This window comes from Vollenhovia emeryi, unplaced genomic scaffold, assembly GCF_000949405.1.
Source record: "Vollenhovia emeryi isolate VEMERY1.0 unplaced genomic scaffold, V.emery_V1.0 DF939453.1, whole genome shotgun sequence".
NCBI classification, from domain to species: Eukaryota; Metazoa; Arthropoda; class Insecta; order Hymenoptera; family Formicidae; genus Vollenhovia; species Vollenhovia emeryi.
In genome coordinates, this window is record NW_011966913.1 from 37,033 (window position 1) to 53,532 (window position 16,500).

General features: G+C 44.0%; 1 protein-coding gene across 2 annotated transcripts in view; it reads left to right on the forward strand.

Moving 5' to 3' along the window:
- The window catches only part of LOC105557574 (venom allergen 3-like), a 21,639-nt gene extending 5,600 nt beyond the window's left edge, over nucleotides 1-16,039 (forward strand). For both annotated transcript variants that reach the window (XM_012004841.1, XM_012004842.1), the window contains exon 2: nucleotides 15,844-16,039. In XM_012004841.1, the coding sequence (XP_011860231.1) occupies nucleotides 15,844-16,032 (189 nt within the window). In that variant the 3' untranslated portion in view covers nucleotides 16,033-16,039. The remainder of the gene's footprint in view (nucleotides 1-15,843) is intronic.
- Nucleotides 16,040-16,500: the final 461 nt, after the last annotated feature.

Consider the following 16,500-nt stretch of genomic DNA (forward strand, 5'->3'; position numbering starts at 1 on the left):
CCGTAGAGTGAGTCGAGTTGTGTCCGACCCTCTCCGCGAGCACCATTGACGATTGTGAACGCCCGCGTGAACCGTAGAGTGAGTCGAGTTGTGTCCGACCCTCTCCGCGAGCACCATTGACGATTGTGAACGCCCGCGTGAACCGTCGAGGGAGTCGAGTTGTGTCCGACCCTTTCCGCGAGAGCCATTGACGACGACGTGTTTGGTCGTGTATCGTCGACAGAAAATTGTGGCGATATACTGACGACTGACGACGAGATTGACAGTGATAGATTGTATTGTAGTGCAAGATTGTATTGTTTTGGTCATCGACGGTTACGAGGACGTCTATTGAAGACCAGTGCACGACCTGTTCACGCGCGTTACGCAACATTGCATCATGGAAAAATTGGCGGGATACAAGGTCGCGCAGTTGAGAGAGTTTCTGAAGAAACTGGATCTGTCGCCTGCCGGCAATAGAGCCGAATTGACTAGACGATTGCTCACTATAGAATCTGAACGATTGGACGAGGTTCTTCTTACTGCCGAAGAGAGCGGGACGGCGCGGCGGCGACGGATACGGAAGAGGACCTCGCGGGACAAGGAAACAATGCAGGGGCGAGCGGTGTAGATAACCTATTGCAGAGGGAGCTTGACTTATTGAAGCGAGAAAATGCGGTGCTGCAACGAGAATTACAATTGGCAGAACGCAACGTAACCAGTGGTGCGGCAAGTGTGCCACGCACGACGACAGCCCCCCCCTCTTCCCCTCCCGTGCGTATTAAGGACATCAGTGATATGCTCGCTGATTTCAACGGTGACAAAGATACCTTCGAGATTTGGAAGGGACAGGCAGAAATCTTACGAGTAACGTATCAACTGGATGAAAACGCAACGAAGATGCTGCTGAGTTCTCGATTGAAAGGGAAGGCGCAAGAGTGGTATCACTCGAAGTCAACACATCTTCAATTGTCAGTGAAGGAACTATTTGAACGCATGGATCTTATGTTCAACCGGCGACGAACTAAGTTGGAATTGAGACGACATTTTGAAAAACGCGTATGGCAATCAGGAGAAAGTTTTGCTACATACTTTCATGCTAAAACAATATTAGCGAATAAAGCCTCAATTGCACAAGATGAACGAACCGACTATCTCATTGATGGTATCCCGGATAGTCGCATGCGTGACCAAGCACGCATACAACGATTCAGCACGGAGGAAGACCTGCTGGATGCCTTTGCAAATTTGTCGCTGCCATCGTACACGAAAGGGTATCAACGCAGAAACGACGAGAAGATGGAGAAGGTGGACCGGCGACGTGGTGAAAAGAAGGAGGAGCCGAAGACTAAGACGACGGTCGCGCAAGAAAATCGTCCGCGCTGTTTTAATTGCAGTGAGTATGGTCACGTGTCAAAGGACTGCGCAAAACCAGCCACCCGGGAGAAGGGATCATGCTTTCGCTGCGGAAGCAAAGCACACCGAGTTCGAGAGTGTCCGGAGGAAGCAAAGAAGAGTCTGCCAACCACCGAAGAGGCGACACATGTCGTCCAAACAGATAATACCGAATATTTTGTAGTAACCGTGGAATATGCGACCACGGATGTTAGTAATAATAATTGTAAGTTTCAGGTAAAGGCTATGATTGATACGGGATCGCCCATATCGTTAATCCGAGAAGATTATGTGCCGCATTGTGTTCGACAAGCTGTCTCGACAGGCGCAATGTCGTATTATGGGGTTAACGAATCGAGAATTGAAATTTTGAGTCTATTTGAAATTGATTGCATTATTGAAAATATTCCAGCTAAAGTTAAGTTTCATGTAGCAAAAACAATAACGGTCGCAGCTATACTTGGGCCTGACTACATATTGTCTCCTTATTGTATTGATATTTCATCGTTAATTACTAAAGTTAAAGAGAAGAGTGAATCACTCAATTTGAATGAGAACAAGCAAACTAATGAGTTTGATAGTATTTGGCATATGAATTGTATATCGGAACCAACATCTGTTGTTGAGGAGATGAATATTAACCCTCGATTACAGCATTGTGTTGTTGAGAAAGTGAAAGACTTATTCAGAAGCGAATATTTAGAGAAATTGTCAATTGATCAGCCAACCCCTCAATCTCCGGTAGAATTGACCATTAGCCTGAAGCATAATCAACCGATTAGCTATCGTCCGCGCCGACTTTCATATACGGACAAACAGAAGTTGCAGGACATTTTGAATAAGTTAAAGAAAGATAATGCTATCCGACCGAGTAAGTCTCCCTATGCAAGCCCGATTGTGTTAGTTCATAAGAAAAATGGGGAATTACGCCTTTGTATCGACTACAGAGAATTGAACAAGAACACGATAAAAGATAACTTCCCGACGCCATTAATAGATGACCATTTGGATAGGTTACGTGACAAACGATATTTCACCTCCCTTGATTTACATGACGGATTCCATCATGTAAAAGTTGCAGAACCATCTATAGAATTGACAGCATTCATTACATCTCTTGGGCAGTTTGAATATTTACGTATGCCTTTCGGCCTGACAAACGCGCCCAAAGTTTTTCAACGTTTTATTAATAGTATCTTTTTAGATTTGATTCAACGGGATAAGTTATTGTTATACGTTGATGATATATTGATTGCTACCAGAGAGATTAGTGAACATTTGGATATTCTGAAGGAAGTATTCGAGCGAGCAGTTCAGTTCCACTTACAGTTCCGACTTGATAAGTGCTCATTTTTGTTGGAAGAGATTACTTATTTGGGATACATGATAGACCGTGATGGCATTCGACCCAGTACGGAAAACGTAGATGCGATAGTTAGCTACCCATTGCCGCGGAACACGAACGAAGTGCATCGATTTGTAAGTCTAGCAAGTTTTTTCCGACGCTTCGTCAAAGATTTCTCCCGAATTGCAAAACCGTTGTACGATCTTCTGAAAAAGAATACAGAGTTTCGATTTGAAGCTAGCGAGTATACCGCGTTTAATACTCTTAAAAATTGTTTAGCTTCACCACCTATATTAGCGATCTATTCACCTAAGTTGGAAACTGAACTACATTGTGACGCAAGTTCAACTGGGTTTGGAGCTATTCTCATGCAGCGTCAAGAAGATGGCTTACTTAAACCTGTATTCTATTTCAGTAAGCGAACTACCGATACCGAAGCGCGCTATCACAGTTTTGAATTAGAGTTCTTAGCGGTTGTGTACGCAATAAAGCGGTTTCATATCTATTTGGCTGGCATCCGATTTAAAATACTCACTGACTGCGAAAGTTTTCGATTAACCTTGAGTAAGCAAAACGTAAACCCACGAATATCGAGATGAGCATTGTTTTTCCAGTCGTATGATTATGTAATTGAACATCGTCCGGATTTAAAAATGTCGCACGTCGATGCTTTGAGTAGATGTCACGCAGTATTAGTATTGGAAGGCAATACTTTCGAAAGAATATTGTCAGTAAAGCAAGATAAGGATCCGATTATTAGGGAAATACGCAAACAATTAGAACTCAAAGAGAGTAAACAGTTTGAATTACGTGACGGACTTGTTTATCGTAAGGCTAAGGACAATAAGTTACTCTTCTATGTACTCCATTGTTTGGAAAATAATATAATACGCACGTGTCACGATGACATCGGTCATGTAGGTATAGGAAAAGTTACCGAAAATATTTTGCGAGTTTATTGGTTTCCGGAATTGTACGGGAAAGTAAGACGATATATCGCTAATTGCCTGAAGTGTATTGAATTCTCACCTACTAGTGGAAAGGCTGAAGGGTACTTGAACCCAATACCAAAGGAAAACCTACCGTTTCAAACTATTCATATTGACCACCTTGGCCCATTAGAAAAGGCAGGAAAAGGATTTAAGCATATTTTTCTAATCGTAGATGGGTTTACAAAGTTTATCCGTTTATATCCTTGTAAGTCAACTACAAGCGAAGAGGCACTTAAACACCTAAATGATTATTTTCGCGCATATAGTATCCCTAAACGAATCATCAGTGATCGTGGGAGCTGCTTTACTTCGAATAAATTTGCAAGTACGTTAAAAGAATTGAGTATTCAACACGTGTTAGTCGCTGTAGCTACCCCAAGAGCCAACGGGCAAGCAGAGCGTATAAATCGTCTTATTGTACCAATGATGGCGAAAACGGCGATTAATATAAATAAGTGGAGTGAAACTCTCCAATCGATAGAGTATGCGGTAAATAATACTGTTAGTAGGTCTACAAACTCAACACCCAGTAAATTATTGTTCGGGATCAATCAAAATACTACATCACATGATAAGATTCGAGAGATGTTAGAAGCATTGTCAGTTGAGGATAGAGATTTTTTAGAAAACCGTAAGCAAGCATCCGACGCGATTGAAACTTTACAAAACGAAAATAGCAAAGAGTATAATAAGAGGCGAAAACCACCCGATAAATACGAAGAGGGAGATCACGTAATGATCAAGAATATTGACAATACTCCAGGAATCAACAAAAAGCTAATACCAAAGTACAAAGGGCCGTACGTAGTGAAAAAGGTGTTAGATCATGATAGATACATTGTAACCGACATTGAGGGATTCCAATTATCTCAGATTCCATATACTGGAACCGTAAGCGTGGATCATATGCGGCGTTGCGAGGAGAAATAATACTAGTTGTAAGGCCATGCTGTTTCCAAACTATTCTATTATCTATATCAATTATATTAGTATAAGTTATATTATCGCTAAATTGTATTACTGTTTATCTTATAAATTATCCTATTGTATTGGTTATTATAATGAGACTATTATGTATGTACACTATTGCCGCATGATCGAGGACGATCATCATGTCAGGAGGGCCGAACTGTAGGCAATTTCTATGTGGAAAAGCATTTTTCTTTCGGTTGTACTGTATATTAATTTCGCGATGAGCCAGCGCCCTCCTGCAGTCGGCGGCGAGAGTTGGTAGCGGGCCCCGTTGAGAAGGAGGAGTGAATGATCGGGGTTCCGCCGAACAGAGAGGACGGAAAAATAAAGAGCGTTATAGGTTAACATTGTTACTGCTTAAACCCGATCCTACAAACTACATTGCATTGTGAACATTGAAACGCATTGATAGTCTCCCACACTTATATGCGATTATCCAATCAGGTACTAGAAGAAGACAAGGATTCACCCAACGCACCTCTCTCTCGGCAACAGCCAGAACTATAGATCACTCATTCCAGTATGTATAGAGTTCACTGGGGCCACACGATGTGCAAAATCCGAACGGCAACCTCCACGTGCACATTGGGTTACGCTGATGTCGACGGTAATGAACGAAAATACAAGGGTTACTTCAAAAAGCTGTAACTTGGCGAAAAAAAATCGCAGTAACTTCTTCTTTTTTTAAATTGAAGGGAAAAGTACACACTTTTTGATACTTCGAGCAGAATTAGCGAGGAAAAATGTCCTACGCCCAGGCACCTGGCCAAAGTTGGTTAGTTTTTAGGTAAAAACATGTCCTTACATTTTAAAAGCTACAGCAGCGCAGATGCATTCGAGGAAAAATCTGGTGACTAGTTTTCGAAGCTGAAAGTGCATTTAATTTGAAAGAAAAACGATCTTGCTACGATGATTTTTAACGGAGATATCGTCGGTAATGTCGAAAACACAAGGGTTATTTCAATGAGCTGTGATTTGGCGAAAAAAAATCGTAGGAACTTCTTTTTTTTTAAATTGAAGAGAAAAGTATACACTTTTTGATACCGTAAGCAGAACTGGCGAAGAAAAAGTATTCACTGCTACTACGGAAAATCTGTGTATAGTGTACGTGTCCACAACCAGTACTGGAAATAACCTATATTTTTAATATAGGTTATTTCTCGTACTGGTTGTGAGGAAAACATACAGTCTAAGGTTAGTATACCTTTATTACATAGAAAAATATTAGCTGACAATGATGATCGCAGAACTTATAAATCGCAAAGGTGTTTTACGTACGTTCGTGGTCAGAAAGGTTGTTCGACCGTTTATGCTAAGTTTCGGAACACAGCCCATCATGTCAGAAATTTTAGCTTCTGCTCACGAAATACTTGTATGTATCATTCTACAGATATTTGTATGTATCATTCTTTTGCTGATAGCATGTAAAATAGTAGTTAGAAACAAAAACCAGATGCGTCTCTTCTGACGGTACTGGTGTACATAAATCCCAGAAACATCTATTCCGATAGCTGGGAAAATATGTACATATTGTGGGATCGGTGGTGAGAGCGCCACCTCGGGTCCCTGTGAAGGGGAAGGAACTACGGCGGGGAAGAAGGAAGGAGGACGACAGTAGTCGCCATACTAACATACGCGAAGGACGACGTGTACCGAATAGCAATAAAATGTGATTTACCCTGATCTCTACCGTTCTCGTTCGACGACCCCTCCCTAGCCAGATCCTACAGTTGGGGGCTCGTCCGGGATCATCGAGGAGCGTCGCGAGATAGCGAGACGGCCGGAATCGCGGTGGTATTGCGAGCGATAGAAGACGAAAAGACGAAGTGGCGACACACGAGGCGCGCACCAAGACGAGGTGACGGCGCAAGAGGCACGACGTTGGTTGCAAATACGACGAGCAGCGAACATCGGACAAGCCGACCGAAGACGGAAAGACGAAGTGACGACGCACGAGGCGCGCACCAAGACGAGGTGACGGCGCAAGAGGCACGACGTTGGTTGCGAAGACGACGAGCAGCGAACATCGGATAAGCCGACCCGACGACGAGTCGCAGTGGCGATAACGTAAGACGCGGTAGTATTCACCGAGATGACGACGAGGTAAGATGGCCTCAACGACGGAAGACGGTAAGACGGCAGAAGGACTCGATCCACCAATGGCCAATAAGACGGTCACGCGCAGCAAGGTCCGTGAGATGGCGGACGGCGCGAATCAAGGCATAGACGGTCGAGCGAACAAAAACGTATCGATAGCAAAGACGGGCGATTAAAGTTGCCCGTGACGGGAGCGAAGGCAACATTACGCGAAAGAGTGCGAGCGGCCTCGCGACGAGAGGACAGCGACGATGACGAGAGCGACGATGACGAGAGTGACGATGACGATAACGAAGACGAGGGGGAAGGCGTCCAGGGCGGCCAGAATGACGACACCGCTGAACTTGACCGTCGCGAATCGGGCATCGCGACCACGCCGCGAGTGACGGGGGCGCCACCACGCCGCAATCGAGTGGGTTACGTAGACGGATACGAACTTAACCTTCACGATACAAGAACGAGACAGATCGTAATGACGTACAAAGACGTTGAAGACGCGTTAACACCCTTCAGTGGTGACGGTACCCAGAACGTACACAGATGGTTTATGTCGTTCGAAGAGACAGCCGATTTATGCCAATGGACCGACGTGCAGAAAATTATTTATGCCAAGAGATTGCTGAAAGGGTCGGCCAAACTCTTCGTAAGTTTCGAGGTTCAAGTACAAACGTACCGGGCATTCAAGAAAGCTGGTTAAGGAGTTCGGCAAGACGATGAATAGCCGCCAGGTACACAGAGATCTGAGTACGATTTCAAAGAAGACGGACGAATCGTACCAGGAATATGTCTACCGGGTGCTGGAGCTCGCCAGCCACGCTGACATTGAAATCGAAGCGAAGATTCAATACGTAATAGACGGTATCAAGGACGAAGAGGTTAACAAATCCGTGTTGTACGGCGCGGTAACTATCAAAGAGTTACGGCAGAGGTTAACGCAGTACGAAGCACAGAGGAATAATCGGACCAAGGCGCAACAACGAGTTCAAGCGCAGAGCAAGAAGAAACCGACGAATGCTGCAGGACAGGCGGCGACGACGACGGCGACGGCGAATAAACGCTGTTTCAACTGCGGCGAGACCAAGCATCTGAGTAAGGAGTGCCCTAGTAAAGCCAAGGGATCCAAATGTTTTTCGTGTGGTGAGCATGGGCATATAGCTGCAAAATGCCCTAAGGGAACGAACAGCGTGGGTAAGGATCCCACGCCGGTGAGAGTAGACGCACTCAGGTCTCACAGCGATAAGAAGACGTACAAGGAATTAGAGATGTTGGGGAAGAAAGTTACGGCCATAATTGATCCTGGTAGCGATCTACACCTCGTTCGATCTACATTGTATGTGCAGTTGGGAGCGCCTCCAATTAGACCCGATATCAAGAAGTTCGACGGAGTGGGCGCGACTAACCGTGAAACATTGGGAAGATTTACAGCCGATGTATCCATCGACGGAATGCAGTTCAGTTTGGACATGGATGTGGTGCCGGATCACTACACCGGACATGATCTGATAATTGGCGGCGAATTGTCTGATCTGGCCGAGGTATGCATAAGAAGACGACAGGCGGTACTAAGAGAACTCGACGAAGCAAAGACGACGACGACGCGGACGGATGAAGAAAATTGGGCGGAAGTATTGTGCATTAGCGTGCAAGGCGACGACGCAGTAGAAACGAAGAGTCGAGAAGTTTCACTCAGTCACGTAGAAGATCCAGGTAACCGCGAACGTGCACGGAAGCTGGTCGAAGGTTATCATCCTAAGAAAATAAGGGATAGCGGCGTCAAGATGCGTTTGGTGCTCAAGGATGACACGCCTATCTATCAGAATCCCCGACGGCTGTCGGCGGAACACCGAAGGGAGGCACGCGACATCATCGACGACTGGATCGAGAAGGGGATAATCCGTCCCAGCAATGCGGAATACGCTAGTCCCATCATATTAGTGAAGAAGAAGGACGGACGCATGAGGCTATGCGTCGACTATCAGAAGATAAACCGCGTCATAGTAAGGGAGCGGCTACCAACTCCACTCGTAGAAGATCAGCTGGACAGCTTAGCGGAGGACGAGGTCTATTGTACGCTGGACATGAAGGACGGCTATTTCCACGTCCCGATGGAAGAAGAGAGCATCAAATATACTGCCTTCGTGACGCCCGACGGACAATTTGAATTTTTGGTGGTTCCGATGGGAATGGGCAATTCGTCAGCAGTGTTTCAACGACACGTCAGAGCGATATTCAGAGAGTTGGTAAGAGCAAGGGTAGTGTCAATATACTTCGATGACTTTATCATTCCAGCGAAAACAGAGGAAGAGTGCTTGGACAAGCTAGAGATGGTCTTGAGCACGGCGCGTGATTACGGGCTGCGAATGAACTGGAGTAAGTGCAAGCTGTTGGTGCGGCGTGTGGAATATCTGGGCCACGTTGTTGAGGCTGGAACGGTGAGGCCTTCCGAGCGGAAGATATCAGCGGTGGCGCGATTTCCCAAGCCTACGTCCAGTAAGGCGGTGCAGAGTTTCCTGGGGCTGACGGGATACTTCCGGAAGTTCATACCTCAATATGCACTGGTGGCACGTCCTTTATCACAGCTGTTGAAGAAGGAAGCGAGATTCAGGTTTGGAATCGAGCAGGAGCAGGCGTTCGAGCAGCTGAAGGCAGCGCTGACGGGCGATCCGGTATTGAAGTTGTATCGGGCGGGTGCTGAGTTAGAGCTACATACGGATGCGTCAAAGCACGGTCTCGGAGCTATTCTAATGCAGAGAGACAGCGAGGACAGCGAATTGCATCCAATCTACTTCGCCAGTTGGAAGACCAGCGGAGCTGAGGAGAAGTACAGCAGCTATGAACTGGAGGTTCTAGCGGTGGTCAAAGCTATACGCAAGTTCCGCGTATATTTAATAGGAATTCCTTTCCGGATCATAACTGATTGCCGAGCATTCATGCAAACCATGTCGAAGAAGGATGTCTGCATAAAGGTGGCTCACTGGGCGCTGGAACTCGAGGAGTTTGATTACAAGGTGGAGCATCGGCCAGGCACAGCCATGCGTCACGTAGATGCCCTGAGCCGGAACCCCGTGGAATGTCTGGCAGTACGCGAAGTCCAGAGCGCGGTAGTAGCGCAGGTGAGACGGGAGCAAGCAGACGACCCAGAGTTGCAGAAGATAATCAAGTCGACGGCGGCGACCGGCGACGGAGATTTCGAAATGGCCAACGGAGTATTATATAGACGAGAGCATGGAACGCTGTTACTCGTCGTACCTAAGACGATGCAGAGGGAAATTATCCTCCAAGTGCACGAGCAGGGTCACTTCGGGTGGAGAAACACGGAGCATCTAATTCGACGCGAATATTGGTTCCCTTCGATGCGTTCAAAAGTGCAGCGAGTCATCGACAGTTGCATACGTTGTCTGTTGGCGGAGAAGAAGCGAGGTACCGCTGAGGGGTTACTGCAGCCTTTACCAAAGGGGGAGCGGCCACTAGATACTTACCACGCTGATCATCTGGGCCCCATCCCTTCAACGAGGAAGAGCTACGCGCATATATTCGTGGTGGTTGATGCCTTCACGAAATTCATCTGGTTATACCCCACGAGATCAACGACGGCGGACGAGGTAATTGCGCGGTTGCGTAAGCAGGCGATAACCTTTGGAAATCCGAGGAGGATAGTGACGGACCGCGGATCAGCATTCACGTCCAAGGCCTACAAACAATACTGCGAAGAAGAAAACATAGAGCGGGTTCTGATCACGACTGGAGTGCCTCGCGCGAATAGGCAAGCGGAGCGCATGAATCAATCCATCACAGCGATACTTACCAAACTGTCGCTAGCAAGACCGGGCGAATGGCATAGGTACGTAGACAGAGTACAGCAATTTATTAACTCATCGTTCCATAGAGGGATAGGCACGACGCCTTTCAAGTTACTGATTGGGAGCGACATGCGACTGAAGGACGACCCACAATTGCATCAGGCGTTGCGAGAAGCAATTGTCGAAACGTTCCAACAAGAGAGATCGGAGCTACGAGACGAGGCAAAGAAGAACATCCAGGCGATCCAGACGGAGAATCGGAGGAGCTACGATCGCAAGCGGAAATCGGCCAATAAATACAGAGTTGGAGATGTCGTGGCGATTCAGCGTACGCAACTCGGACCAGGCCTGAAAGTACGTCCCAAGTTTTTAGGTCCGTATAAAATAACCATGGAGTTGCGGAACGACCGATACCTAGTCGAGAAGCTGGGAGAGTACGAGGGGCCGGCACGCACGAGCACGGCAGCCGATCATCTCAAGCCTTGGCCGAGGCAAGGCTGGGATCCGGATATCGACGTACTAGGAGGAGATGACGACGATCCAGACACTCCGAGCATCGAGGGCGATGCTGAATGCAGGATGACCGAGTGTGGGATCGGTGGTGAGAGCGCCACCTCGGGTCCCTGTGAAGGGGAAGGAACTACGGCGGGGAAGAAGGAAGGAGGACGACAGTAGTCGCCATACTAACATACGCGAAGGACGACGTGTACCGAATAGCAATAAAAGTCCTCGTGATTTACCCTGATCTCTACCGTTCTCGTTCGACGACCCCTCCCTAGCCAGATCCTACAATATCAGATGTGTCTAGATGGACGATACTGATAGCATGTAAAATAGTAGTTAGAAACAAAAACCAGATGCGTCTCTTCTGACGGTACTGGTGTACATAAATCCCAGGAACATCTATTCTGATGGTACTGGGAAAATATGAACATATCAGATGTGTCTAGTTGGACGGCACTAATTGTAATAAAAATTAGAAGCGTCTGCTCTTACTGATTGACTGTCTCGCTTGTGCAATACGACATGCTTCAGTCGTGTTATTTGCAGCTGTCAAACCATGCGAATTTTTAGAGAGAGCAAATGGCGCGCGCAAAGCGCGCGCTTGTGTTGTCTAGTATTAAAAAAAAGTTATAATATTTCAAATATATTTTAGAGATAAAACACATCTCAGTGAAACGTTTATTTTGACGATATTAGCAAACTAAGCCAGAAGCATATATTCAGACGGTACTGATTGTAGTACAATTGAGAAGCGTCTGTTCTGACAGTACTGGTAAATTTAATACTAGAAGCATCAATTCTGATGGTAGTACATATAATAAAAATCAGATGTGTCTTATCATGATACTAGTCATTGCAATTATTTGTATATTTGAATCGGAGAGACGGAAAAATTTTATTGGTTGCGTTCTCACGAGAATGGGCGTTAGGAGGGGCTCATTTTATATTTTCCATATTTAAAATAATCAGCGTATTGCGTTTCGCGTGTACGTACACATGTGTACATATGCATACGTTACATTTTGTATTATATAATATGTTTTACACTTCCGTGTACATGCAGGGCTGCGTTCAGAAACATCTCCCAAATGCCCCAGTGTATCATTTTATCCTTGTCTGTAAGCAACAAGGATAGAATGTTACGCTGGGGTACTTGGGTGACGTTTCTGAACGCAGCCAAGGGTGTCTGACAAGTAACTAACCAATCGAAAAATGCAAATTGATTGAGTCAAACTGAGAAGATAGGCCAGATTAGGCAGGCCAAAGCATTTTATTTCTCAGATCTCTTAGCGACAGTGAATATCGATCGGCTAGCGAGACGTGCAGCGGTGTGTGACATGCCAAAAACAATTGTCATGGCAGCGAGCGGCACCGCGGCGAGCCTCAGATAACGAGGCGCGTGGACAATAGTTCCTCGATGTCTCGCGCGCGCGTAGTACGAGTATCGCCAAAAAGTATTGTCGCGAAAAAGTATTGTCGCGAAATTTTTTCTCTGCGGTAATGTAGAAATGGTCATGCAGGAATTAAAAATGTCGACAATTACCGACATTATCGATTTTTTAAATTCCGTTCAGATGAGGGCGCTATCCCGTCGGAGTTGGCCCGTCGCTCCAGCATCCCCTTAAGGGGATGCTGGAGTCTGTCTGTTTTACCGACAACGCGAAAGTTATGTATGTGTGCGTATATGTATGTTACATAAAAAAGAAAGAGAGAGCAATAATACGATACATCTTTCCTTGTCTACTAGATTGCAGCGCCATCTTATCATCATGCAGTGCTCTACTTATCATTCTACAGCTGTATTTGCATTTATAAATTTTTCTCTAACCCTATCACTTTTTTCTAGACATTTAATCTTACAATTAGTTCCAAGTACACAATATTGTTCTTGCATGTTGTCTCTAGGTTTCTCCGGTCTCATTTTGCAGATATAAACTATAGAATTTTTGTATAAGCAAATATTTTCGTCATGTGACAGCTCTACATGCCAAAATATTTAATTTTTTTTCGTTTTTTATATAAATTCGAGTAGACAGACTTTTATTTTTGTGCGAACTTTAATCGTGTACAAGAAATTTGCAATTCTGTAAAGCCAATTAAAAGATATCCCTAATTAAAAAATGTCGGTAAAACAGAGAGACTCCAGCATCACCTTAAGGCTCCTGGTCCCTGAGCCGAGAACTCCGCGATGACGGTGGCGATATAGTCGCTAGCAGTAGGAATAAGAACCCTGTCCTAACGACTTACCGCATGATAAGTGAATTTATCATAATCTGTATTGCCCATTCTACACCTAGGGATGATCCTACTTTTACCACATCTGATACCCCTTCTATACCTAAAGCTAATCCTACTTGCAACTTATCCGAGGGAGTAGTATAAAGTGTAAAAGGGTACACTGTAGTTGTACTTTGATACGATTGGAAACCAACCAAAGTGTAAACCTTTTACACTTTATACTACTCCCTCGGATAAGCTGCAAGTAGGATTAGCGTTAGGTATAGAAGGGGTATCGGATGAGCCACAAGTAGGATCATCCCTAGGTGTAGAATGGGCATATGGGTGCATTTGGTGAGCTCGCTGTCACGCTACCAACGCAAACGCTACCAAAGCTGTTCGTGGAGCCAATTTTAGTCGAATATCTTTTTATTTTAAAACGCAAGAATTCTCAGCGTGTCATTGTTCGCCTCTGACAGCGTGGGATAAATACTCGTGCAGTGCCCTGTCGCCGGCTGAAGTATTAGGCGTGAAAAGTGACAGATTGACAACACAATTTATTGTTGCGTGGATTTTCGTAATTATTTCTTTTACGCTAGTTCTGTTACGTGTGACCTATTCGTGAAACCCCTAAAAAGCTCCGAAAACTAAGATTAGCGAGGAATTCTAATCGTAGAAAGACATTTTCCACTCCTTTCGGCAGTGTCAAATCATGTGTTTTCCTGCATAATTTGACTAACTTTGACGTTTACTGTAGAGTTGTTTATTAGCTGCCAAGGGAAAAGGATAGTTTACGGAGTCTTTTGGAAGTGTGCTAAAACGGACTAAAGTGTACTTTTGGTCGAATATCTTTTTATTTGGAAATGCCACGCAACAATTCTTGGTGTGTCATTTCTCGCTTCTGACGTCACAATTCAATATGGCCGCAGTGACAACCCAGGAGCCTTAAGGGGGTGCTAAACCCGTCTGTTTTATCGACATTTTTGTTTAGAATTAATCTTTTAATTGGCTTTATAGAAATGCAAAACTCTGTTACGGAATTAAAGTAAGTACGCAGCCAAATCTACATTATTCTGGTCGACTTTATATAAAAAACAAAAAAAAATTAAAAATTTTACTAATTTTTGGCATACTTGACGACAATATTTGCTTGATACAAGAATTCTACAATAAATATATACCAAATGAGACCAGACTAGTCTAGGGATAACATATAAGAACAATATCGTGCAATTAGAACTAAGATTAATAGCCTAGAAAAAAAGATTACTTCTAATTACCGCAAGTCTAAAAATCCAATTCTAGAAGACGAGAAGATCAACATGGCGTGTAAAAATAGTTGCAGGCTTTCTCGAGAGACGTCACTGCCAAACATCTGTCATGCCCATTCTACACCTAGGGATGATCCTACTTGTGGCTCATCCGATACCCCTTCTATACCTAAAGCTAATCCTACTTGCAGCTTATCCGAGGGAGTAGTATAAAGTGTAAAAGGTTTACACTTTGGTTGGTTTCCAATCGTATCAAAGTACAACTACAGTGTACCCTTTTACACTTTATACTACTCCCTCGGATAAGCTGCAAGTAGGATTAGCTTTAGGTATAGAAGGGGTATCGGATGTGGTAAAAGTAGGATCATCCCTAGGTGTAGAATGGGCATCAGATTGTCGGTAAAGCCATGGTGTCGACGATTCTAGAATTCGATCCAAAATCTCGATCTGAGCAATGTGTAGCTAATATAACCAATCAATTTGCAACTTTTACGAAAAAGCAGCAATTTTATTAGCTACACATTGCTCAGATCGAGATTTTGGATCGAATTCTAGAATCGTCGACACCATGGCTTTACCGACAATCTGACAGATGTTTGGCAGTGACGTCTCTCGAGAAAGCCTGCAACTATTTTTACACGCCATCTTGATCTTTATCTCGTCTTCTAGAATTGGATTTTTAGACTTGCGGTAATTAGAAGTAATCTTTTTTCTAGGCTATTAATCTTAGTTCTAATTGCACGATATTGTTCTTATACGAGTATGTTATCCCTAGACTAGTCTGGTCTCATTTGGTATATATTTATTGTAGAATTCTTGTATCAAGCAAATATTGTCGTCAAGTATGCCAAAAATTAGTAAAATTTTTAATTTTTTTTGTTTTTGATATAAAGTCGACCAGAATAATGTAGATTTGGCTGCGTATTTTAATTCTTGTCGATAAAACAGACGGGTTTAGCATCCTCTTAACTAAAAATATGTATGTAATGTATAAAAGAAATTACTTTCTTCAAACTTCTACATAGCAAGGTGATGTAAAATGACGTTTTAATGACGTCTCTAGCGTCAATAGGACGTCTTTAAAACGTCATTTAACGTGGTCTTGGTATTTACGTTATTTTTTATGTAACTAAAAATTGTTCTTTCTCCTTTTTAGATATAAATATCATTGAGATTTCTTGAAAGAGCTTGAAAATTTTGATCTATATATATATTAAGAAAGTTGAAAAAGAAAAAAAACTTATAACTAATTTCATAAAATTATCTTGTAGTCACCAACACCAGCGGCAGCATGCGGAAATCGGTATAATATTGGCTTCAGAGTTGCTGATAAGGAGAATATAGTAAATTTACACAATCGATTGAGACGAAAAGTCGCATCCGGTCAGGAAATCAGAGGAAGCCCTGGTCCGCAACCTCCTGCAGTTAGCATGCCAGACTTGGTAATGCGTAATACTTAATATATTACTATTACGTAATATATAATTATTACAGTAAATTAAAAATAATTGAATATTGGACATTGAATAAATGTATACATATATCCTAATTAATTTCCTCAATTAAATTTTGCTTCCTCATTGAGGAAGCTTTGTTTTCGTGAAAAATTTTTTTTCCAGTTTTCTTAGGTAATATGTTTAAAATGTTTTAAAACTAAAAAATGTGTGCGTGCGTGCGTGCGTGCGTGCGTGCGTGCGTGCGTGCGTGCGTGCGTGCGTGCGTGCGTGCGTGCGTGCGTGCGTGCGTGCGTGCGTGCGTGCGTGCGTGCGTGCGTGCGTGCGTGCGTGCGTGTGTATGTGTGTATGTACGCATTCGAATGTCTGTGGTTGCTGTAACTTCTGTAAATTTTGAAATATCGGGCTAATTTTTTTTTTAAAACGTATAGAATCACTAAAGGAAGGTTCGTATTGATTTTTGCGATGATCGGT